Here is a 25,691-nt window from a genome sequence, read left to right on the forward strand (position 1 = left end):
TAAAAATCATTTACCAGGAAAGCAAAGCAAATGAGGACCATTTACTAAAAGAGAAAACAGTTCTATATCTCTTAATAGTTGAGATCATCTTATATTAAGCCACATTATTATAATTTGCACCATCATGTTGTTTATCTACTTTATAGGCTCATTTGATAAAATGATTATATGAATTATCATCAACATGTTACTTTTTTTAGTTCTTCCTACATGTTTAGAGCTTTTAGCTGAAGTAGATATTACATAGAGAATATAAAACAGCACCTCATAAACATTCATTGTTTAATTTAAGCTGGTTTTTTGAGTATCTTAAGCACTTGGATTGCTGAACTCATCAGGGAATGCTTTAGTTGGTAGCTATATTTCATTGCCTGTATTGAAATTTTATATGATAATTACTTGCTAACTTTTAGGAAACATGTAATTAATATGCGTACATTTTAAGATTCAAAGATAATTTTTTTCAAATTTAATATTTCTGAAATTGGGATCGTTTTATAACTCTGATCCACATCTTCTATAAAAAGATTTTTAAAATCAGTGATCTGTCTTTCAGGAAAATACATACAACCATGTTAATTTCAGTATGATCAGAGCAAAAATTGAAAAACAACCCAATAGCCATCAATATAAAAGAAAGTGGTTAAATAAATTATAGTAAATCCATACCATGAAATTCTATCACGCATGGTACTATCATAAAGGTAGCCAACATGAATTAAGTGTGATGTTTACTAAGGTGAAATGAGCAAGGTAAATGAATATCCACAATTTCTACTTAAATACTTAGACTACAATTTTTGTAGCTGGATGACAGTGTCCTATATTATGTAATAAAAATATGCTGATCAAAGAATGTCAAAGGTATGTTTGTCAGTGTTTCCACTCCACCCTTAGCTTTCAGCAGATCCTGTATGCTTGCACCACAGGTAGGGTTTCCCTCTGCTCTCTTGACTCACTTATATTGGTGGAGTGCTGTTTTTTCACTCATGCAAAACTCCTCATGGAGGCAGAAGCTAGGTTGTCCCTGGTCCAGCCTCAATTTTGGACATGCCCTGAATGCCTGAACCTCAAGTTTGGGCTTTGTCTTGTTTCAGTGGGGTTCTTGGGAAGAAATGAAGTTCCTGCTCCTCTCCTTTTGGCAAACTTTTATTTCTAACCCTCTCTCTGGTGGCAGTCAATCTTAAGGTAGGCCATAGGACAGGATGGTTTGCTGCTCCTCCTTCAGTGGCTTTTTTCTTCTGTAACAGATAACCTTTGTCACAGACTGGAGGGCATGAAAGTTTCCTGCCTTAATCCCAGAGGCAAAACTGCTTTTGCTTTGGATAGCAGAAGAGTCAGTGGAGGTGGGAGGGCAAGTATTCCTTCTTTCTCAGTGAGTCTACCACCACCAAATGCTTTCTCCTCTTAAGCAAAGATCTGGTAAATGGGTGTAGACTCCCCTTGTTTCTTAGGCTTCTAGGGTTTCTAAACTGTTAAGCTTCCCTTGGCCTTTAAGAATTCATTAAAATTTCAAGTGTTTCTATCTTCCTTTATGACTGTTCTTTCTTCCTTTTGTGCTCTTTGAAAAGTAAAATGGTTTATGTGCCCCATCCTTTTGCTGAGGGGCTTGTTGTCCTTTAGAATCAATTTGCCTAGTTGCTTTACAGCAACTATAGCTATAGAAATGTAGCTCTCTGATGAAAAAGAAGTATCTTTTCATATTGTCCAGCTTTGTTGTTGTTGTTAGTATTGGAGTGGGGGTTACATTTTATTTGGCTTTCTATATTCTGGGTAGAAGCAAAATTCCCAGTACCATTCCTTTTTAATGGAGTTGTCTTTTCCTCTCTGCACCAAGCAGTACCTATTCTGGTTTTGAAGCACAAGAATAAGAGCCCACCACCCCCTACTGTCTTTCCTACCTCCTAGGATTCCTATGGTTTTTTTTTTTTTTTTTTTTTTTTTTTTTTTTACATTTATTATCATGAAGCAATGTAGAGTCCAGCTCAGGCTTCAGGTCAGTGGTTCTTAATTCTTCTTTCCCTGGTCTACCAGGCCAGCTCTATTGGAGCAGCACAAAATCTTGTTGAAGAGCTAAATTGTTTTTGGCAACACAATGTCTAATCCATAGGAGAGAAGATAGTGCCGTATCTCCTGGAAAGGGACCCTCCACATATACATGGCCTAAAGAGCTTATATATCAGCCTAAGAAAAGAAAACCAGTAAGAAGTTGCATTTTCATTAAAAAAAAAAAAAAAGCCGCATTTCATATCCTACTACTCTTCGCTTACATTCTTTCTGTTCAATAAAATTTTTATACCTGAAAAAATAATCCTCTGGTTCTCGTGCCCTCATTTAAGGTGGAAAATAATAATCTTTGCTGTTCTTGAGTTGGGATAGAGTTTCTAGGACAATAATTTCTATGTGTAAAACACTTCACTTAAGGACATTCATTCGGACATTGATTTCTGATCTTTGTGCCTCCAAATCTTTTATTGTGGTGAAACTTTTTTTTTTTTTTTAATGTCTTCTCCTCTCTCCTGGTCCTTCAACAATTTTCAGGTTGTTTCTAGTGAGATTTTTCAGTTAGAAAGCCACCACAATAAAGTAAGTCTGGGGAAACTGGGGACAGACAGTTCCACTTTTTTTTTCCCATGCTTCCTAATGAGTATTATTTAATAAATAAGTACTGGCATTCTTTGACTGCCATTAAAATTACTCTGGTGATCCTTGTCTGTATTAGCAGTTATCAAAATCTAGTTTTAGCTTTTTTTTTTTTTTCCTTCCGCACGTGGAAGAAAAGAAGGAAAACAGCCTTGGAAGTTCTCAACTGTCAACCGCCTGCGAGGACGTTTGCCTCCTGCCCTAGGATAAACGTTAGCTCTGCAGGCTTGGGCTGCAGGAGCCGGCTGTGGCCACTGAGTCCTGCGGCGCCCTCGCCAGGCTGGCCTTTGGGTTGGCCCAGGCAGGACGGGCTGCCGAGAGCACTCGGGCCGCGTCGCCAGGAGCCGCCCAGGGTGAGCCATGTTTGAAGGCGTCGCCCGGCACCCTGGGGGACAGGATGAAGCCCCAAAGGGAGCAGAGCCGCGGGAGGCCGCGCGGGCCCGGCCTGCTAAGGAGAGGAGGGTCAGGGGAACCCCAAAGTCCTCGAAGCCCAGGAAAAAATACCGGTATCTGAGACTACTTCCAGAGGCCTTGATAAGGTTCGGCGGTTTCCGAAAAAGGAAAAAAGCCAAGTCCTCCGTTTCCAAGAAGCCGGGAGAGGTGGATGACAGTTCGAAGCAGCCCTGTGGTTTGGGCTGCTTAGTCAGCCCCTGCTGTGAGTGTTGCAATAACATTCGCTGCTTCATGATTTTCTACTGCATCCTGGTCACATGTCAAGGTGAGCCTGACGGACGCGGTTTGTTGTGGCGAGGGCAGCCGGGGCCGCACTGGGGGAGGCGGGACAGGGAGTATGGCAGAGGACGCCCTGGGGTGGCCCAGCCTGAGGCTGCTTTCTGACTTCTCAAGGCGTTGTCGGATCAAAGTTTAGCCACCCAATGGATTTACCTTGCCCGCTGCCTTGACAGAGCAGATTTGTTAATAAAGGGGAATTGCCATGGAGAAAGAGTAAGGCACGCAGAGCCGGCTGTGTGGGAGACCAGAGTTTTATTATTGCTCAAATTAGTCTCTCTAGCATTCTGGGATGGGATCGGATTTTTTAAAGATAATTTGGCGGGCAGGGGGCTCGGGAACTGGGAAGTGCCGATTGGTCAGGTTGGTCAGGGAATCATAGTGTGGTCGAAGTCAGGTTTTCTTGCTGTCTTCTGTTCCTGGGTGGGATGGCAGAACTAGTTGACCCAGATTACTTGTCTGGGTGGTGTCAGCTCATCCATCCAGTGCAGGGTCTGCAAAATATCTCAAGCACCGATCTTGATCTTAGGTTTTACAATAGTGATGTTTTCCCCAGGAGCAATTTGCGGAGGTTCAGACTCTTGGCGCCAGAGGCTGCATGACCCCCAACCTTAATTTCTAATCTTGTAGATAATTTGTTAGTCCTGCAAAGGCAGATTAGTCCCCAGGCAAGAAGGGGATCTTTTCGGAAAAGGGCTATTATCAATTTTGTTTCAGAGTCAAACTGTGAAGTGAATTCCTTCCCAAAGTTAGTTCGGCCTAAGCCCAGGAATGAACAAGGAGTTTAAAGGTTAGAAGCAAGAAGGAGTGGATTAGGTCCGATCTCTTTCACTGTCATAATTTCCTCATAATTTTTGCAAAAGTGGTTTCAAAAACAGGTTAACCGGCTGGCAGGAGCTTGGGTGCCTCACCTCCTCCAGTACCTGATTGGCACAGTCCATCCTACACATTGTGGGTGATGAGGGCCTGGCTTCCAGAGAGCCAGCTGCAGAGAGGGTGTTGTTGAGTCGTTTATCGTTGTTTGGTCACCAACTGAGAAGTTCTGGGTTTAATCACCTGGAGTTTAAAATAAGGTTGAAAACGGTGTCTATGATCATTAAATGGTTTCTCATCCTGCCCACAAATTTGAGACATTCTGGCTCAGCCACTCTCTATTAGATCTTGTTTCCTCATCTACGAATTTATACAAGAGAACCTAAACTTGAGGGTGTTATTTTTGCCCACATATTTTGAAGAAGGTGAATTTGAACACCTTTAGACCTGGCATGCTTCTCTACTTGACCACAGCTCTCACCTCCCCTGTTACATCAAGATTCTTTACTAGCCTCTTTTCAATGATGGCATTGGAATTTGACAAACCCGTTCTCTTTTTTGCTCTAAGATGCTAGGTCTAAATAAGTGCAATCAAAAGGCTGTATGTGGTAAGACCTATATTAGAAAAACAAATAAATAGTCATCGAGTTTGTCTTGAGATTATCAAAGAAGTTTCTTAGAAGAACAAGCATTTGAACTATGCCTTTATAGTTATGTACAGTTTTGAAAGCCAGAATGAAGTTAAAGAGTATTTGTTGAATAGGGAAGCGAGTTAATGAATCAGTGTTTTGTTTTAGAAAAGCTTGTTTCACAATGGTGAATGACAAGTTTAGCCAGATAATGGTTTCATCTAGGCACCATAAGGGGGTAATTATATTTATATTATCCATCATGTCTCCTTAGTGACTGAGGTATAGAAGACACTCAATAAATATGTATTTGATGCATAAATGAATTTTAAAAGGAAGGAAAAGACGGATTATGCCTAGATTATGAAGGCCTTTAAATACCAGACATAATTCTGAAAGGATATAAAAGGTATTTACTTCCCACTATGTTGGGTCATGAGTAAGGTGCTTTGCAAGTATTATCTAATTTAGTGTAATCCCCTTATTAGGTGGGTAATGAGGAGCCATTGAAGGTTTCTGAACAAGTGATTGACAGTATATGGTTTTTAGCTCTGTAACTTAACTGACTTCATACAGGTAGTTAGCTCAGTTTGGGTATAATATTGAGTCTTCCATTCATAAAAATGGTATATCTCTTCATTTTTCTATTTGTCAATTGATCTATTTGTTATTTTTAGTTACATTGTAAACAATTTTAAAATCATTTCAAACATAAAGAAGGGATGCAAAGGCAGTACCAACAATTCCTGCTTCCCTGTGAGTCAACCAGATTCTTCATCTGTTATCATTTTACCACATTTGTTCCTTCATCTTCTCTTTCCCTATACATGCCCAATTTTTCAGACATGGTGCAAAGTGAGACACTCTCTTACATAACCATCATACACTCCTCACAGGCAGGAATATCAGTACGATACTACCATCCAATTATGAACTGGTGGTCCCATCCAGATGTTGCCAGCTGTCTCAATATTGTCTCCTTTTCATTTTGAGGCCAAAATTCTATACAGGAACATATATTGCAGTAAGTTGTCATATTTTACAAGTCTTCTTTAATCTGGAACACTTCCTCATATTTTTTTCTTGTTATGTCCTTGAAAGTCTTACAGAGTATGGTTTTTTTTGTAGTGCAGGATGAGCTTCAATCTGGGTCTGTTTGATGTTTCCTTATGATCAGACTCAGGCCTTTTTTCCCTCCCTTCCTCTCTTCTCCCTCTCCCTCCATTCTTCCTTCTGATTTATTTAGATATAATTTATGTACAATAAAATTCACTTTTAAAGTATGTTATTCAATGAGTTTTAGTAAATATGTACAGACATGAAACCACCAGTGCAATCAATTTTATTTTTTATTATTTATTTATTTATTTAATTTTCAGACTGCCTCTGCTGAGTCTTGCTCTTGTCGCCCAGGCTGTAGTGCAATGATGTGATCTCGGCTCACTGCAACCTTTGCCTCCCTGGTACAAGTGATTCTCCTGCCTCCGCCTCCCAAGTAGTTGGGATTACAGGCGCCTGCCACAATGCCCAGCTAATTTTTTTGTATTTTTAGTAGAGACGGAGTTTCACCATGTTGGCCAGGCTAGTCTCAAATTCCTGATTTCAGGTGATCTGCCCACCTTGGCCTCCCAAAGTGCTGGGATTACAGGCATAAGCCACTGTTCCCAGCCAATGCAATCAATTTTAGAAACTTTCCGTTACACTAAAAGTTTCTTCATGCCCCTTTGCAATCACTTCCTGCTCCTACCTCCTACCTTAGGTGACTTTGACCTGCTTTCTGTCATTAGAGTCTTGCATTTCCTAGAATTTAATATACATGGAATCATACAGTTTCTAGTTTTTTGGTTTCTGGCTTCCTTTAACAGCTTGATGGTTTTGAGATTCATGTTATTGTGTGTATTAACAGTTTGGTTTTTTTATTGTGAATAGTATCATTGAATGGAATTTTATCCACTATATCAACTCAGTAGTTGATGGACATTTGGGTTATTTCTATATTTTTTTGACCTCTATAAATAATGCTGTTAAGAGGAATTGCATATACATATTTGTGTGGACATATGTTTTTGTTTCTGTTGGATAGATAACTAGGAATATAATTGCTAGGCTGTATAAGTATTTAAGTGTACCTGCTAGAAACTGCCAAATTACAAAGTGGCTGTACCATTTGCGATCCTGCCAGTCAGCAATATATGAGTTCCAGTTCCACATTCTTATTAATAGTTGCTGTTGTCGTTCTTAAAATTTTAGCTATTCCAGTGATTGTATAATGGGATCTCATTGTGATTTTAATTTGCATTTCCCCAATGACCAATTGTCTCAAACATCTGTTTGTATGCTTTTTATCCATTTGTATGTCTTTGTTTGTGAAGTGCCCTATAATAAATTGGGTTGTTTCTCTTATTACTAAGTGTTCTTTATATAATCTGGATGCAAGCCTTTTGTTGAACAAATATTTACGAATATTTTCTCCCAATCCATGGCTTGCTTTTTAATATTTTTCTGTGTCTTTTTGATGAAAAAAGCATTCAACTTCAACTTTGATGAAGTATAATTTATTAATGTTTTAAATGATTCATTCTTTTTGGCTTCTATCATAGAGACTATTGCCTAACTCAATGTCATGAAGGTTTTCTACTTTGCTTTTTTTCTAGAAGTGTTATGGTTTAGCACTCATGTTTAGGTCTCTGATCCATTTTGAATGAATTTTTTTAGTGTATGGAAAGGATCAAGTTTTAAATTTTTTTCATACAGAAAAAATGCTTTATTCCAGTATAGTTTATTGAAAACAGTGCCCTTTAATCCATTAAATTATCTTGATACTTTTGTGGAAGTTCTGATCTCTTTCTGAGTCTCTTTTGAGCCTTTCTATTCAGTTCTATTTTCCTAATACATCTGTACTTATGCAAATATTATATTGCATTGGTTACTGTAGCTTTATTATATGCATTAAAATCAGATATCCTTTTGACTTCATTCTTTTTAAAAGTTGTTTTGGCTATTCTAGATCTTTGTTTTTCCATATAAATTTTAGAATAAACTAGTCAATTTATATAAAAAAGTTACTAAGATTTTGTTGAGTCTATAAATTTGGAGAAAATTGACCTCAACGATATTAAGTGTCCTCATGATGGAACATGCTGGATATATCATCTTCATTTACATCTTCTATCCTGCATCTTTGTTCAAGTAACCTATTAAGTTACAGAAGTCAATTTTTTGCAGACTCCTTAGGATTTTTTAGTATACATGATTATATCATCTGTGAATAAGGACAGTTTTACTTCTTCCCAATCTGGATGCTTTTTGTTACGGTTTGTTACTTTATTCTACTGGCTAGGCTGCCTGGTACAATGGTCAATAGAAATTAGGAAAAGCAATGTTCATTGATATTTTTCTGATTTTTAGATAGAAAAAAATTCAGCCTTTCACAGTTAAATATGTTAACTGTAGGTTTTATTTTTTAAGATGTCTTTTATCAGTTTAAGGATATTTCTTCTTTTATTAGTTTGCTGAGAATTTTTTGTCATTAATTGGTGTTGAATTTTATCACGTGCTTTTTCCTGCCTCTATTGAGATGTTCATAAGGAAAAATTTGTTCTATTACTATGATATATTGCATTTTTTAATATTTGGATATTTGACAAACCTTGCATTCCTAGGATAAGCCCTTTTTATTGGATTATTGTCTTTTTCTGCATATTGCTGGACTTAATTTGCCAAAATTTTGTTAAAATTTATTTTTTCTGTGAGAGTATTGTTCTATAGTTTTCTTAGAGGGTTTTTGTCTGTCTTTAGTAACAGGTAATAGTAGCTTCACTAAATTAATTGGGATGGTTTTCCCCTTCTTATCTTTCCTCCTCATTTTTTCTGAAAGGGTTTGTGCAGCCTTATGTACCCTTTGTGTAGTATTTTTTTAATACATTTTAAGTTCTAGGGTACATGTGCACCATGTGCAGGTTTGTTACATAGGTATACATAGGCCACGTTGGTTTGCTGCACCCATCAACTTGTCATTTACATTAAATATTTCTCTTAATGATATCCCTCCCCGAGCCCCCTGCCCCCCGACAGGCCCAAGTGTGTGATGTTCCCTGCCCTGTGTCCAAGTGTTCTCATTGTTCAGTTCCCACCTATGAGTGAGAACATGTGGTGTCTGGTTTTCTGTCTTTGTGATAGTTTGCTCAGAATGATGGTTTCCAGCTTCATCCATGTCCCTGCAAAGTACATGAACTTATCCTTTTTTATGGCTGCATAGTATTCCATGGTGTATATGTGCCACATTTTCTTTATCCATTCTATCATTGGTGGACATTTGGGTTGGCTCCAAGTCTTTGCTATTGTGAATAGTGCTGCAATAAACATATGTGTGCATGTGTCTTTATAGAAGCATGATTTATAATCCTTTGGGTATATACCCAGTAATGGGATGGCTGGGTCAAATGGTGTTTCTAGTTCTAGATCCTTGAGGAATTGCCATGCTGTCTTCCACAATGGTTGAACTAATTTACACTCCCATGAAAAATGTAAATGTATTCCTATTTCTGTACATCCTCTCTAGCATCTGTTGTTTCCTGACTTTTTAATGATTGCCATTCTAACTAGTGTGAGATGGTATTTCATTGTCGTTTTGATTTGCATTTCTCTGATGGCCAGTGATGATGAGCATTTTTTCATGTGTCTGTTGGCTGAATAAATGTCTTCTTTTGAAAAGTGTCTGTTCATATCCTTTGCCCACTTTTTGATGGGGTTGTTTGTTTTTTTTCTTGTTAATTTGTTTAAGTTCTTTGTAGATTCTAGATATTAGCCCTTTGTCAGATGGGTAGATTGCAAAAATTTTCTCCCATTCTGTAGGTTGCCTGTTCATTCTGATGGTAGTTTCTTTTGCTGTGCAAAAGCTGTTCAGTTTAATTAGATCCCATTTGTCCATTTTGACTTTTGTTGCCATTGCTTTTGGTGTTTTAGTCATGAAGTCCTTGCCCATGTCTATGTAATGAATGGTATTGCCTAGGTTTTCTTCTAGGGTTTTTATGGTTTTAGGTCTAAAACTTAAGTCTTTAATCCATCTTGAATTAATTTTTGTATAAGGTGCAAGAAAGGGATCCAGTTTCAGCTTTCTACATATGGCTAGCCTGTTTTCCCAGCACCATTTATTAAATAGGGAATCCTTTCCTCATTGCTTGTTTTTGTCAGGTTTGTCAAAGATCAGATGGTTGTAGACGTATAGTGTTATTTCTGAGGGCTCTGTTCTGTTCCATTGGTCTGTATCTCTGTTTTGGTACCAGTACCATGCTGTTTTGGTTACTGTACCCTTGTAGTATAGTTTGAAGTCAGGTAGCATGAGGCCTCCAGCTTTGATCATTTTGCTTAGGATTGTCTTGACAATGCAGGCTCTTTTTCGGTTCCATATGGAATTTAAAGTAGTTTTTTTCCAATTCTGTGATGAAAGTCATTGATAGTTTGATGGGGTTGGCATTGAATCTATAAATTACCTTGGGCAGTATGGCCATTTTCATGATATTGATTCTTTCTATCCATGAGCATGGAATGTTGTTCCGTTTGTTTGTGTCCTCTTTTATTTCGTTGAGCAGTGGTTTGTAGTTCTCCTTGAAGAGGTTGTACACATCCCTTGTAAGTTGGATTCCTAGGTATTTTATTCTCTTTGTAGTAATTGTGAATGGGAGTTCACTCATTATTTTGCTCTCTGTTTGTCTGTTATTGCTGTATAGGAATGCTTGTAATTTTTGCACATTGATTTTGTATCTTGAGACTTTGCTGAAGTTGCCTATTGTCTTAAGGAGATTTTGGGCTGAGACGATGGGGTTTTCTAAACATACAATCATGTAATCTGCAAACAGGGACAATTTGACTTCCTCTTTTCCTAATCGAATATCCTTTATTTCTTTCTCTTGCCTGATTGCCCTGGCCAGAACGTGCAACACTATGTTCAATAGGAGTGGTGAGAGAGGGCATCCTTGTGTTGTGCCAGTTTTCAAAGGGAATGCTTCCAGTTTTTGCCCATTCAGTATGATATTGGCTGTGGGTTTGTCATACATAGCTTTTACTATTTTGAGGTACGTTCCATCAATCCCTAGTTTATTGAGAGTTTTTAGCATGAAAGGCTGTTGAATTTTGTCGAAGGCTCTTTCTGCATCTATTGAGATAATCATGTGGTTTTTGACTTTGGTTCTGTTCATGTAATGGATTACGTTTATTGACTTGCATGTGTTGAACTCACCTTGCATCCCAGGGATGGAGCCGACTTGATTGTGGTGGATAAGCTTTTTGATGTGCTGCTGGATTTGGTCTGCCAGTATTTTATTGAGGATTTTCACATCAATGTTCATCAGGGATAATGGTCTAAAATTATCTTTTTTATTGTGTCTCTGCCAGGCTTTGGTATCAGGATGATGCTGGCCTCATAAAATGAGTTGGGGAGGATTCCCTCTTTTTCTATTGATTGAAATAGTTTCAGAAGGAATGGTACCAACTCCTCTTTGTACCTCTGGTAGAATTTGGCTGTGACTCTGTCTAGTCCTGAACTTTTTTTTGGTTGGTAAGCTATTAATTATTGCCTCAATTTCAGAACCTGTTATTGGTCTATTCAGAGATTCAACTTCTTCCTGGTTTAGTCTTGGGTGGGTGTATGTGTCCAGGAATTTATCCATTTCTTCTAGATTATCTGGTTTATTTGCATAGAGGTGTTTATAGTATTCTCTGATGGTAGTTTGTATGTCTGTGGGATTGGTGGTGATAACCCCTTTATCATTTTTTATTGCATCTATTTGATTCTTCCCTCTTTTCTTATTAGTCTTGCTAGAGGTCTATCTATTTTAATCTTTTCAAAAAACCTGCTCCTGGATTCATTTATTTTTTGAAGGGTTTTTTGTGTCTCTATCTCCTTCAGTTCTGCTCTGATCTTAATTATTTCTTGTTTTTTGCTAGCTTTTGAATTTATTTCCTCTTGCTTCTCTAGTTCTTTTAATTGTGATGTTAGGATGTCAATTTTAGATCTTTCCTGCTATCTCTTGTGGGCATTTAGTGCTATAAATTTCCCTCTACACACTGCTTTAAATGTATCCCAGAGATTCTGGTACATTGTGTCTTTGTTCTCATTGGTTTCAAAAACATCTTTATTTCTGCCTTCATTTCGTTATGTACCCAGTAGTCATTCAGGAGCAGGTTGTTCAGTTTCCATGTAGTTGTGCAGTTTTGAGTGAGTTTCTTAATCCTGAGTTTTAATTTGATTGCACTGTGCTCTGAGAGACAGTTTGTTGTGATTTCTGTTCTTTTACATTTACAGAGGAGTGCTTTACTTCCAATTATGTGGTCAATTTTAGAGTAAGTGCGATGTGGTGCTGAGAAGAATGAAAATTCTGTTGATTTTGAGGGGGAGAGTTCTCTAGATGTCTATTGGGTCTGCTTAGTGCAGAGCTGAATTCAAGTCCTGGGTATCTTTCTTAACCTTCTGTCTCGTTGATCTGTCTAATGTTGACAGTGGGGAGTTAAAGTCTGTTATTATTATTGTGCGGGTGTCTAAGTTTCTTTGTAGGTATCTAAGGACTTGCTTTATGAATCTGGGTGTTCCTGTATTGGACGCGTATATATTTAGTATAGTTAGCTCTTCTTATTGAATTGATCCCTTTACCATTATATAATGGCCTTCTTTGTCTCTTTTGATCTTTGTTGGTTTAAAGCCTGTTTTTATCAGAGACCAGGATTGCAACCCCTGCTTTTTTTTTTTTTCTTTTTTTTTTTTTGCTTTCCATTTGCTTGGTAGATCTTCCTCCATCCCTTTATTTTTGAGCCTATGTGTGTCTCTGCATGTGAGATGGGTCTCCTGAATATAGCACACTGACGGATCTTGACTCTTTATGCAATTTGCCAGTCTGTGTTTTTTAATTGAGACATTTAGCCCATTTACATTTACGGTTAATATTGTTATGTGTGAATTTGATCCTGTCATGATGTTAGCTGGTTATTTTGTCCATTAATTGCTGCAGTTTCTTCACAGCATCGATGGTCTTTACAACTTGGCATGTTTTTGCCATGGCTGGTACCGGTTGTTCCTTTCCATGTTTAGTGCTTCCTTCAGGGGCTCTTGTAGGGCAGGCCTGGTGGTGACAAAATCTTTCAGCATTTGCTTGTCTGTAAAGGATTTTATTTCTCCTTCACTTGTGAAACTTAGTTTGGCTGGATATGAAATTCTGGGTTGAAAATTCTTTTCTTAAAGAATGTTGAATATTGGCCTCCACTCTCTTTTGACTTGTAGGGTTTCTGCCAAGAGATCCGCTGTCAGTCTGATGGGCTTCCCTTTGTGGGTAACCCGACCTTTCTCTCTGGCTGCCCTTAACATTTTTTCCTTCATTTCAACTTTGGTGAATCTGACAATTATGTGTCTTGGAGTTGCTCTTCTCAAGGAGTATCTTTGTGGCGTTCTCTGTATTTCCTGAATTTGAATGTTGGCCTGCCTTGCTAGGTTGGGGAAGTTCTCCTAGATAATATCCTGAAGAGTGTTTTCCAGTTTGGTTTCATTCTCCTGGTCACTTTCAGGTACACCAATCAGACGTAGATTTGGTCTTTTCACATAGTCCCATATTTCTTGGAGGCTTTGTTCGTTTCTTTTTACCCTTTTTTCTCTAAACTTCTCGCTTCATTTCACTCATTTGATCTTCAGTGATTGATACCCTTTCTTCTAGTTGATTGAATCGGCTACCGAAGCTTGTGCATGCATCACATAGTTCTCGTGCCATAGTTTTCAGCTCCATCAGGTCATTTAAGGACTTCTCTACACTGTTTATTCTAGTTAGCCATTCATCTACTCTTTTTTCAAGGTTTTTAGCTTCTTTGTATTGGGTTTGAACATCCTCCATTAGCTCGGAGAAATTTGATTGTCTGAAGCCTTCTTCTCTCAGCTCATCAAAGTCATTCTCTGTCCAGCTTTGTTCCATTGCTGGCGAGGAGCTGCGTTCCTTTGGAGGGGGAGAGGTGCTCTGATTTTTAGAATTTTCAGCTTTTCTGCTCTGTTTTTTCCCCATCTTTGTGGTTTTATCTACCTTTGGTCTTTGATGATGGTGACATACAGATGGGGTTTTGGTGTGGATGTCCTTTCTGTTTGTTAGTTTTCCTTCTAACAGTCAGGACCCTCAGCTGCAGGTCTGTTGGAGTTTGCTGGAGGTCCACTCCAGACCCTGTTTGCCTGGGTATCAGCAGTGGAGGCTGCAGAATAGCGAATATTGCTGAACAGACAATGTTCCTGCCTGATTGTTCCTCTGGAAGCTTCGTCTCAGTGGGGTACCCAGCCGTGTGAGGTGTCAGTCTGCCCCTACTGGGGGTTGCCTCCCAGTTAGACTACTCGGGGGTCAGGGACCCACTTGAGGAGGCAATCTGCCTGTTCTCAGATCTCAAACTCCATGCTGGGAGAACCACTACTCTCTTCAAAGCTGTCAGACAGGGACATTTAAGTCTGCAGAGGTTTCTGCTGCCTTTTGTTCGGCTATGCCCTACCCCTAGAGGTGGAGTCTACAGAGGCAGGCAGGCCTCCTTGAGCAGTGGTGGGCTCCACCCAGTTCGAGCTTCCTGACTGCTTTGTTTACCTACTCAAGCCTCAGCAATGGCAAGCACCACTCCCCCAGCCTCGCTGCCACCTTGCAGTTTGATCTCAGACTGCCGTGCTAGCAATGAGTGAGGCTCCATGGGCCTGGTACCCTCTGAGCCAGGCGTGGGATATAATCTCCTGGTGTGCCGTTTGCTAAGACCATTGCAAAAGCGCAGTATTAGGGTAGGAGTGACCCAATTTTCCAGGTGCCGTCTGTCACCCCTTCCCTTTGTTGGGAAAGGGAATTCCCTGACCCCTTGTGCTTCCCGGGTGAAGCAATGTCTCGCACTGCTTTGGCTCACACTCGGTGGACTGCACCCACTGTCCTGCCCCCACTGTCCAACGATCCCCAGTAAGATGAACCCGGTACCTCAGTTGTTAATGGAGAAATCACTCGTCTTCTGTGTCACTCATGTTGGGAGCTGTAGACCGGAACTGTTCCTATTCGGCCATCTTGGAACTACCCCCATTGATTATTTTCTTTACCCTATCCAGCCTATTGAGGAGGTCATCAGACATTTTTTTTTTTCATTTCTGCTGCAGGGTTTCTGATTTCTCACATTTTATTTTGATTCTTTCTTAGAGTTTCCATCTCTCTCACATTACTTATCTGTTGTCGCATATTGTCCATTCTTTCCAATAGAGTCCTGATATGGTTTGGATTTGTGTCCCTGCCCAAATCTTATGTTGAATTGTCATCCCCAATGTTGAAGGAGGGTCCTGGTGGGAAGTGATTGGATCACGGGGGCAGACTGCCCTCTTGCTGTTCTTGTGATAGTGAGTTCTCATGAGATCTGGTTGTTTAAAAGTGTATAGCACTTCCCCCTTCACTCTCTTACTCCTTCTCTGGCCATGTAAGATGTGACTGCTTTTGCTTCACTTTCCACAATGATTGTAAGCATCCTGAGGCCTCCCTGGCCATGCTTTCTGTATAGCCTGCAGAACTGTGAGTCAATTAAACCTCCTTTCCTTATAAATTATCCAGTCTCCGGTAGTTCTTTATAGCAATGTGAAAATGGACTAATACATGTCCTTAGCATATTGATCATAGTTATTTTATTTTTTAATTGTCACATAATAATTCTACATACATATGGAATAAAATGTGGTATTTCGATATATATTTATATTGTGTAATGATCAAATCAGTATAATTAGCAAATCCTTCGCCTCATATATTTATCATTTCTTTGTGGTGATAACATTCAAAATGCTCTCATAGCTATTTTGAAGTATACAGTACATTATTATTAATGGGGACTCTAGTCACTCTACTGTGCAACAGAGCACCAGAATTGATATCTCCTATCTAACTGTAAGTTAGTACTCATTGACCAACCTCTGTGCATCCCTCTGTCCACCCTCTCCAGCCTCTGGTAACCATTATTCTACTCTTTACTTCTATAAGATCAACTTTTTTAGATTCTACGTATGAGTGAGATCATGCAGTACTTGTCTTTCCATGTCTGGCTTATTTCACTTAACATGATGTTCTTTATCCATGCTGTAGTAAATAACAGGATTTTATTCTTTTTTATGGATGAACAATATTCCATTATGTGTGTATACCACATTTTCTTCATCCATTCATCTGTCAATGGACACTTAGGTTGGTCCATATTTTAGCTAGTATGAATATTGCTTCAATAAACATGGGGATGCAAATATTTCTTTGACATACTGATTTTATTTCATTTGAATATATATCCAGTAGCAGAATTGCCAGATCATTTGGTAGTTCTATTTTTAATTTTTTGAGGAACCTCCATACTGTTTTTATAATGGCTATTCTTACATAAATTCCCACCAACAGTGTATAAAGGCTTCCTTTTCTATACAACCTTGCTAATACGTATCTTCTGTCTTTTTGATAACAGCCATTCTAACTGGATATCTTATGATTTTGATTTGCATTTCCCTGATGATTAGTGATGTTGAGCATTAAAAAAATAGATCGGATGATCATTTGTATGTCTTCTTTTGAGAAATGCCTATTCAGGGCTTTTGCCCATTTTTAAATTGGATTATTTGTTTGTTTTGCTATTGAATTGTTTGATTTCCTTATATATTCTGGATAATAATTTAAATTTCTGGAAATCCCCCTTTTCCATATGATTCTGTTTTAGAGTTTTCCACTGAGGGTAATGTATGCGATATTTGGAAGGTTGAAGAGAAGGAAAGGAGAGTCATCCTTCTCCAGGGATGTTTGCAAGCAAATCCTTGCAGATCTGAGGTTGTGTGTATCCTGCTGAGCACTTAAAAACCACCCACTTTGCTCCTGCAGGCTGATGCAGCTCTTGGGAACTATTGCAGAGACTCTTGAGCATTGCATCAATTTCTTGGTAACTTTTTGAAGAAAATAAAGGGGAGAGATAGCAGTGGGGCATACCCCTAACAAAAGGGACTCTAACTTTTATGCTTCTATGCTTCCTATGCTTCTGTCTCCCCTGGCATACTGGCTGCAACTTCCTGACTTTTTATGTGACTTCCTCAATCTTCTGTCTCTCAGTTCTCCCAATGTTTGAATGTAAGCCCTAATTCTTAAATCCTCATTTTCTAGCATTTTTAGAGTGAGTCTTCTTTTGTATTTGAATGAAAAATGACCAATATTTTGATAGATGAAATTACTCCTTAAAAATGGGAAATCTGGAATTTTTTCTCTGATATGACTAAATTTGAAGACAGTACTGACCTTGTTGCTAGTGAAAATATGGAACGCTGATATCTCTAGGATGCAGTAACAACATTATTGCTCAAATTAAATTGACTGAAGTGTCAAGTGTCTGTGTTAGGCAAGGATTACCTGTTTGGGTTTTCTTCTTCTCCTGAATCTTGTCCCCATAATTTCTCATTGCTTAGTTAGCTCTTGTATGCCTTCAAACAGATCTAAAAGTATTTTTTAACTTTCATATTCTCAGCAGAATGAGAGAATTGAATTATTTAGTCTACTATTAAGGCAAGTGTAATCAATAGGTCAGGGAACTATATCAAAGAGAGTTGTTCAAGTGTATCTTAACATGTTACTTTTTAAAATAGAAGATTTGGAAACTCATGTGAAAAATATAACAAAACATTAACATTTGATAAATCTAGGAGAATCGTATATTGCTATTTTCTGTGATTTTTACTGATTTTTTTCACCTGATATATAACAGTTTGAAAACATTAAGATTTGTTTTGGTTTGTTTCTCTTTATGTTTTCTTTATTTTCTCATTTTATTTATTTAACCCTATGTCAGCTAATACTTAATATAATGATAGTTATTGTATTGGAATTATACTCTTTATCATTATAAAATTTTCCCTTGCTTTGTTTAATTAATTGTTTTATTGTAGGGGAACATATTTACTACTTAACTGGTTGACTATATGCTTTAATTTACCTGAAACAGTTCCCGTTTATGCTTGCTGTCCCATTTTTCACTGCAGTTTTCTCCCTTTTGCTAAGTATTATTATTAATAGTTTATTTAAACAAGCTGGGATGGATTTAGTTGGCCCTAACTTTGTGCTTTTAGATTCTGCCTTGGTCTTGTTTTACAGTGGTTAAAAAATTTGTGTGCTGAGCACAATTCTTACTTTGACATAGAGTTAGATCTAAAAGACAACCAGCAATAACCTGTCTTTCTAGACCTTGTCCACATGTAGTGTTAATGAAAATTCCTTTCAGGGACAGTGTGATGTGCATTTCTTGAAAAATGAAGTAATCTTGGATCTAGTCTCTAAAATTAACTCCACCCAATATTGAGTGGTTGGGCAAGTATTTGATGCAGCTGATTCTGCCACCCACTTGGTATATTAGCCAGATTTGTGATGGTCCATGCTGCGACTTGCAAGATACATGAAGTTGCCAGGCTACCTGTTGGTAGGGTCAGTGGGAAGCATTAGACATAATAGATTAGCTTTACTTAAAGTATCTGCAGGAAACAGTGGCCGAAGAGTAAAGTCATAGAGTGCATAATAGTCTAAGCACACTTTGTACTACGGTATTTTCATTTGTCATATAGTGCATATCACCATCATTTTATGATTTTATTATTTGGTAACGCTTTTTTACTTTCTAGTATACCTTTTTTGGCACCATGACATCAAAAATGGCGTGTGCTATTCTTAAGCAAATTGATGAAGACTTGTACATTGTTTACATTTACTATTTATCAAAGGCCGTAGTGATATTACTGACCACATAAAAACCCAAAGACATAAATCTGCTGAAGTTAATGGTGATTTTAGAAGACTATGGCTGAAAAAGATAACTTAACACATGCAGCTGCAAAAGGCTTATTTACAAAACATTTCGTGAAGTATGATTTTTTTCATCTAGATTTAACTGTTCTAGTTTAATTTTACTCATTTTCAATTCCAAATTTTTATATCCACATATGAAAATTAAAATAATAGCTGTAAATGAATTCACTCCATTAGCAGAAGGACAGTTTTTCAAATTGTTAAATAATGCCAACTTTATATCAGTGCCATCAGGAACTTCAAATAGAAAATAAATTAACTCAAATAATAATTTGTTTTTTGTGAAATTGAAGGAAAATTTTGGAAGTTCATCCTGTTGAAGATAAACACCTGTTATTAATGTGAATACGATACTTTTAAATTTTCATTTTTGAAGATGCAATTATTTATTTCTGTAACAATGATATTTACACAAATTTTTGTGTAGAGTATCATAGTAAAGACAATGTACTTATGGTACTAGGAAAGCAGTGAAGCAGAAATGTGCTTGGAATTGGTACACAAACAATTCATAATTGTATCCTAACAAAATATAATATTTAACATCAACATTTACAAACATTTATTCATGTTCAAGTTTTTATGTATTAATACTTCATCTTATTGGTATACATTGCCTTTCTCTGCCTCCTGGAAACAATAGACTTTACAGATGTTGGACTTTTTTTCATTATTTTATGAATTAACCTCAGTTGATTTATGATTTTGAACTGTTTTATAAATAAATTTTCTAATTTGCAGTTGTACTTTTATTTAAAAGCGGCTGAAAATCTTCCATTAAAGTATTCAATGAATGAATCACCATACTTCTAAAATATTAGAAGCTTTTGTTGAATTTTAATTATTGAAAACAAAGCTTAAAAATGGGAAGATACTAAAATGCATTCCCCCAAAACTAAGAGAGGAGCTAAACAAACTATGAGAGGTTGAGTATCATACAAGATTTATTTTAGAAATCCTTTAATTGTGCTTTGTACAAATTTTTATTTTGGGAAAGAATCTTTGGATAGTTCCTTTATTCTAACTAGGCAAATTTATACTTTGTAAATTGAATTGAATGAACTTAAGTAGACCTATAGCTTTACATAGCTAAATTTGGTGAAACAAAGTAATCATAAATAGAGACAACTTATTTGAAGAGTTTTGTCTTGTAAAATATTTTTCAAAGAAGTATTCTCTGAATGAAATATTTTGGTTGAAATAGTTTAATATGAAAATATAATTGAGAACATCCTTCATTTAACAGTGCTTGTTTTGAGCTTACTAGACACTTACACACTTGTAGAGAGTTTTTATCAATTAAAATATCATTTTCTACAGTGACATGTCAATAGAGGTTGTAATAACTTCAAATTTATTAACTATGTATTGGAAGCCCCTAAGACCACAGTCAGGCTAAATGATTCCCTAGGACTTCACAGGATTTAAAGTAAGCTCATGATTATGGTTTATTACAGTGAAAGGATACAGATTAAAATCAGCTGAGGGAAAAGGCACATGGGATGAATTCTGGAAAAAAAACAGGTGCAAGTTTTCATGTGTCCTCTCCCAGTGGAATCACATGGACATGCTTATTTCTCCCAACACGTGTGATAACACATCCAAAGTGTTACTAACCAGGGAAGCTTATGTGAGCCTTCATGTTCAGGGTTTTTCTGTCAGTCATGTAGGCATGCAACACCTCTGTGACTAACCTCAGGTACTCAGACTCCACACCCACACCCCATGACAAGAAAGATCTTCACCATAAATCACATTGTTAGCATAAACTGTGTGATCAAACTGGTACAATATGGCCCAAGGCCTCTGCCATATAAAAACATTGTTATCGGACAGAATATTCCAAGGGCTTAGAGCTTTTCTCCTGGGAGCCACCGAAGAGCCAATCCTGAAGTCAGGCTTTTTATTTTATTTATTTATTTATTTAATTTATTTTTGAGATGGGGTTTCACTCTTGTTGCCCAGACTGGAATGCAATGGTGCAATCTCAGCTCACCACAACCTCCGCCTCCCAGGTTCAAGTGATTCTCCTGCCTCAGTCTCCCGAATAGCTGGGATTACAGGCAGACACCACCAAGCTTGGCTAATTTTGTATTTTTAGTAGAGATGGGGTTTCTCCATGCTGGTCAGGCTGGTCTCGAACTCCCGACCTCAGGTGATTCACCCGCCTCAGCCTCCCAAAGGGCTGGGATTACAGGCATAAGCCACTACTCCTGGCCAGGCCTTTTTAAAACAACCCAGTCCTGTTCAGTTAACCCTTCACTGTAAAACTGTAAAAAGCAACTTTAATATATTGCACCTAACTTTGTAAAAACTATTAAAATATATTTTTCAGAAAAGATATGAATCACATTTTATTAAGGATAGTATGGCTAAGAAACTGGTTAAAGTGTGTGTTTCTTAGTATTCTTATTTTTTAAAAAATTCTGATACATAACATAAAAATGCTTGGAAATGTTTTAAGTAAACTTTTTCAGCTTCACCAATGTAATAAAAGTAATTTGTCTATAATTACAAAAATAATATGTCCTTTTTTTTTTTTGACAGAGTCTCCCTCTGTCACCCAGTCTGTAGTGCAGTGGCGCAATCTTGGCTCACTGTAAACCTCTGCCTCCTGGGTTCAAGCAATTCTCATGCCTCAGCCTCCCTGAGTAGCTCAGATTACGGGCACCCGCCACCACACCTGGCTAATTTTTGTATTTTTAGTAGATATAGGGTTTCACCATGTTGGTCAGGCTGGTTTAGAACTCCTGACCTGAGGTATCCACCCACCTCAGCCTCCCAAAGTGCTGGGATTACAGGTGTGAGCCACTGCACCCAGCCAATAATAGACTTTTGATATAATATTCTGTACCAGTCGTTGAACCAGGAGAAACAAAACAAAACAAACTAACAAACCCTCAAAAATGGAAATCTGGAGTTAGTTGTCTGACATGATTGGGCTTGAAGCCAATGAAAACAGTGATATTTGTGCCTGTGAATTATGGTTCACTAGAAATCCATGGCATGTAGTGACAAAAAGAGTCATTTAAATTATTGCCTAGGATAAAGTTCTTATTGAAGGCAAGACATTGAAAGACAAAATAGCTGCTGCAATTGACTCCTGTGGTGGAAACTTTAACTGCACTGAAAAGTTTACAGAAGAAAAATGAAAAGTTTAGGGTATGGTTAGAAAACGTGTGAGCTTCTCTCATAGTTTCATGAGAAACTCTCATTATTTTTAGCCACATATTTTTGGTCAATACTCTTATTCACAGGTGGCTGAATTGCAACATAAGTTGAACTCGAACTCACCAGATCACTTCTGTGGGTGTTGGGGCATTGATTTGAGAAAAAAGAAACCCTGAGAATTAGGATAAAGGCATCTGGGTGAAATTTGGTGAACCTGAGAACCATGAAACTCCAAATCCTGTACCTTCGTTGCCAGTAGGAACAATTATTCCTCTTATATCTGAAGAGAAACAATTCCTTGCTTGAAGACATTGAACTGACCTCATCTGAGTTAAAGGAACGCTAATGCCCCTTATAATCCATCCCATACCCCATTGCTGCCAGACTCATCACTCAAATCAGATCCAGCCTTCCCAGAATGATTAACATAAAATCTATCCTATGAGAAAATATTCTATATACCAAAAATTGCTTGCCACTTTTGTACCACTCACTATTAAGAAAGAGGCACAATTTTTGGTGAGCCTCTGTGATTTTTCAGTGGTAGAAGTATGCTATGGTAGCATTATAGGCTTAGTCAGGGGAGGCCTTGAAAAGTAAAGGAAAAAGGAAATCCTCCCCGTGGAAAGAACATTGAGCAGTACATCTGATTGTCCGTATTGCCAAACATTGCCCAGTGGTTTGACCATTTGGTAATTAGGAAGACTGTGTAAGTGGTGAGTCTCTCCATCTGAATGAATGTTCACCAAAAGAAAGCCATTGCACAAGAGGCTCTCAATAATGAAGTAGATAGATAGATATGAATATTAGCCAGCCTCTTTCCCTAGCCATTCTATCTCTTGTTCAATGGGGTCTTATTTATAGTGACAATTACATCAAGGATGGAGGTTATATAAGAGGTGAATACATGGCCTTACCTTCATCAGAGCTCGTCTGGTTGTTGCACTGCTGAATGCCTGCCTTGCTACCAGGAAGAGTCAATATAGTCTAGGTACTGGCTCCATTCCTTAGTGAAACCAACCAGTTACCTGGAGGCAGGTATTATATAGTTCTGGTTCTGTTATGAAGTGGGCAATAATTTCTCCTCACTAAATTAGACATTTATTTTGGATATGGGTTCTTCTTTTATCTTCATGGTCCTGCTAACACTACCATAACTGGGCTTAATGAATGCCATATAAAGCATTATAATCATATTTACCAACACGTTGCTTCTAATCAAGGAACTCATTTTACGGTAAAGAAGTATAGCAGAAGGTTCATGTTCATGTCATTCACTGATTTTACTACATATCTCAATAACCAGAAACTTTTGGTCTTATAGATAATTATGATGTTTTATTGAAAACTCAAATAAGACTCCTAGTAGTAGACAACATTCAACCACTCCCAGTAGTAGACAACAAGTTTGTAGTGCTGTCCTATAGGATGGGGTATGGGCTTTGAGAGAACAATCTATGAATGTTATCTGGGATCAAGGGGTAGAAGAGGGAGTGAATACTAGAAGAAGGACGTTATGAATATCAACTATAGTCTCATAACCACTTAGAGAAATAAAACTTGTAGCAGCTGTGCATTTCCTCTTACTTGCTTGTCTTATGGATTCACACACAAATATGTCATATGTACATTTGTGTGTGCATATGTTTATATATGTATATGTTCTGGTTTTTTATTTTGTCTTTTTGTCTCCTTTCCTATTTTATTTTTCCATTAATACTTTATGGAAGGTAGAGAACCATATAAATTAATCTCTAGGTTATAGAATATGCCTCAATCAGAAGGGGAATTAATAACCCCATCTTAGAGATAAACTCAGTTACTCACAGGACTTATTTCCTACATTGGCCATTATCCTCCTTGGCCACATCTAATGTAAAAGTTAAAGAAAATTCTTATCCTGGGTGTAGCAAAGTTTTTATATGTTGTTTCCTGCTGGTATTGGTCTGCTAAAACTAGTTGTGGCTCCAAATCTGGCTCGTGGTTTCTTTGGCAATATATTTCCCCTCAAAAATTTAGTTAGGGCTGTGATATATTTGCTTAACTATTGATGGTTACCTTGGCAATTTGGTTTTTAAGTTAAAGAAAATCCATGCAGGTTTGTGATTACACTGAAGGATTAGCATTGCACTGAGATAGATGTGGTGATTGATTAGACTATGTATCTCTCTTTTTTGGGGGGAAAGAGTAACAGCATCTCTGTAAAATGATAATTGTGATACATTAGGCAGAAGCATGATGATATTGCTACTTATTTGATATGAAAGTTTAAATATGGAAGGAAGGGTGAAAATGTATACCAAGTAGTCTAAAAGATAAACTCTGCAAGTTATTTGTCTGTTGGCCATGAACTCCATTACTCATTCCTATTTTCAAGGGAATGGGAAGTCTGAAACTACACTTCCCAGAGTTGCTGGGGCCCAGCTGACTTCGACTTACATGTTGCCAGTGAATCTGGGGCAGTAGATTTGAAAAAGGGCAAAAGGAAGACTCTCTTTTCCTTTCTGTTTCTGGTGGTGTTTTTGGCATCAGGAGCAATGCTGGGTGATTAAAGGCTCCTGGATTTATGCTCAGGAATAAATGTGATGCTATCAGCACTATAGAGCCCATGGGCCCTAGCACCTGCAAGGGCATCAGAATCAGCAGATGAGCTCCCTATCACAGGAAGACTGTGGGCTCCTGGCTTCCTTCAAAAAAAAAAAGGTAGTGATTGCAGTTCTAACAACAGCAGCAGCAGCAATAGTAGCAGCAGCCTATGCACCGGTAACTTTGGTTGCATAGATATCATGAATTTTGATTAGTAACCATTTGGACTCCAGCTAATGTACTACTTTTGTAATCAATCCCTACATCAATTAATTTTGTTTCAAATTCTTAGTGTGATTATGATTACTTTTTTCCTAGTTGGATGTTGAGTGATAGAAATACACGTAATATGGTACCATTTATTTCACATTCAAGAACATGAAAAACAATACTTGATATTGTCTAAGAACATATGCATTGTCAAAAATGTTAAAAAGGCTAAAAACTGGTAAACTTTAAATACAGGATACTGATTATGGAGGGGAGGGGGACAAATGAGTTTGGGAAATATGCATTGGGCTTTAACTATTTTGATAATGTTTTATTTTCTATTCCAGATGGTAGATAAATATTATATTAGTAATAGTTTTAAATTTTTTATAATGTGAAATGCAATACGTTAAAATAAAGACCAGTACTAAGTGAGATGACACAGCAATCACTATTCTTTAGGAAATTATTCATAGAGGTAGTTAAAAAATAACTTCAAAAATTCAATTAGCGAATATTTTGTAGAGGTTAAGACCTATTTATGTTTTAGAAAAGGAATTGCTACATGCTTATAGCTTTTAAACGTTCAAAATAATTTAAAATAAACTTATGTCGTGTAATTTAAATTTTGCTTTGTAATAATCATAATAATGACCTCTTAAAATGCATATCATTGTTTTCTCTTTTTCTTTTTACATTTTAGGTGTGGTGTTTGGTCTTACAGATGTCAGCATTGGCGATTTTCAGAAGGAATATCATCTGAAAACCATTGATAAGTTGGCATTGGAAATGAGTTATGATATTTCATCTGGCCTGGTAGCAATATTTATAGCATTCTATGGAGACAGAAAAAAAGTAATATGGTTTGTAGCTTCCTCCTTTTTAATAGGACTTGGATCACTTTTATGTGCTTTTCCATCCATTAATGAAGAAAATAAACAAAGTAAGGTAGGAATTGAAGGTAAGCTTTTAAAATATACTGACATACATCAAATCAATATTCATTCAAACCTTGGCTCAAGGAACTTAGACTGTGATAATTATTTGTCTGTATATCTATCCATCC

The 25,691-nt window shown here is 37.4% G+C and overlaps 1 protein-coding gene across 1 annotated transcript in view; it reads left to right on the top strand.

Moving 5' to 3' along the window:
- Window positions 1–2,836: 2,836 nt before the first annotated feature.
- The window catches only part of SLCO6A1 (solute carrier organic anion transporter family member 6A1), a 147,472-nt gene continuing 124,617 nt past the window's right edge, over window positions 2,837–25,691 (top strand). The window contains exons 1-2 of the mRNA XM_058440364.1: window positions 2,837–3,361; window positions 25,329–25,586. Of these exons, the coding sequence (XP_058296347.1) occupies window positions 3,004–3,361; window positions 25,329–25,586 (616 nt within the window). The 5' untranslated portion in view covers window positions 2,837–3,003. The remainder of the gene's footprint in view (window positions 3,362–25,328; window positions 25,587–25,691) is intronic.

This window comes from Hylobates moloch, unplaced genomic scaffold, assembly GCF_009828535.3.
Source record: "Hylobates moloch isolate HMO894 unplaced genomic scaffold, HMol_V3 SCAFFOLD_6, whole genome shotgun sequence".
In the NCBI taxonomy this organism is placed as follows: Eukaryota; Metazoa; Chordata; class Mammalia; order Primates; family Hylobatidae; genus Hylobates; species Hylobates moloch.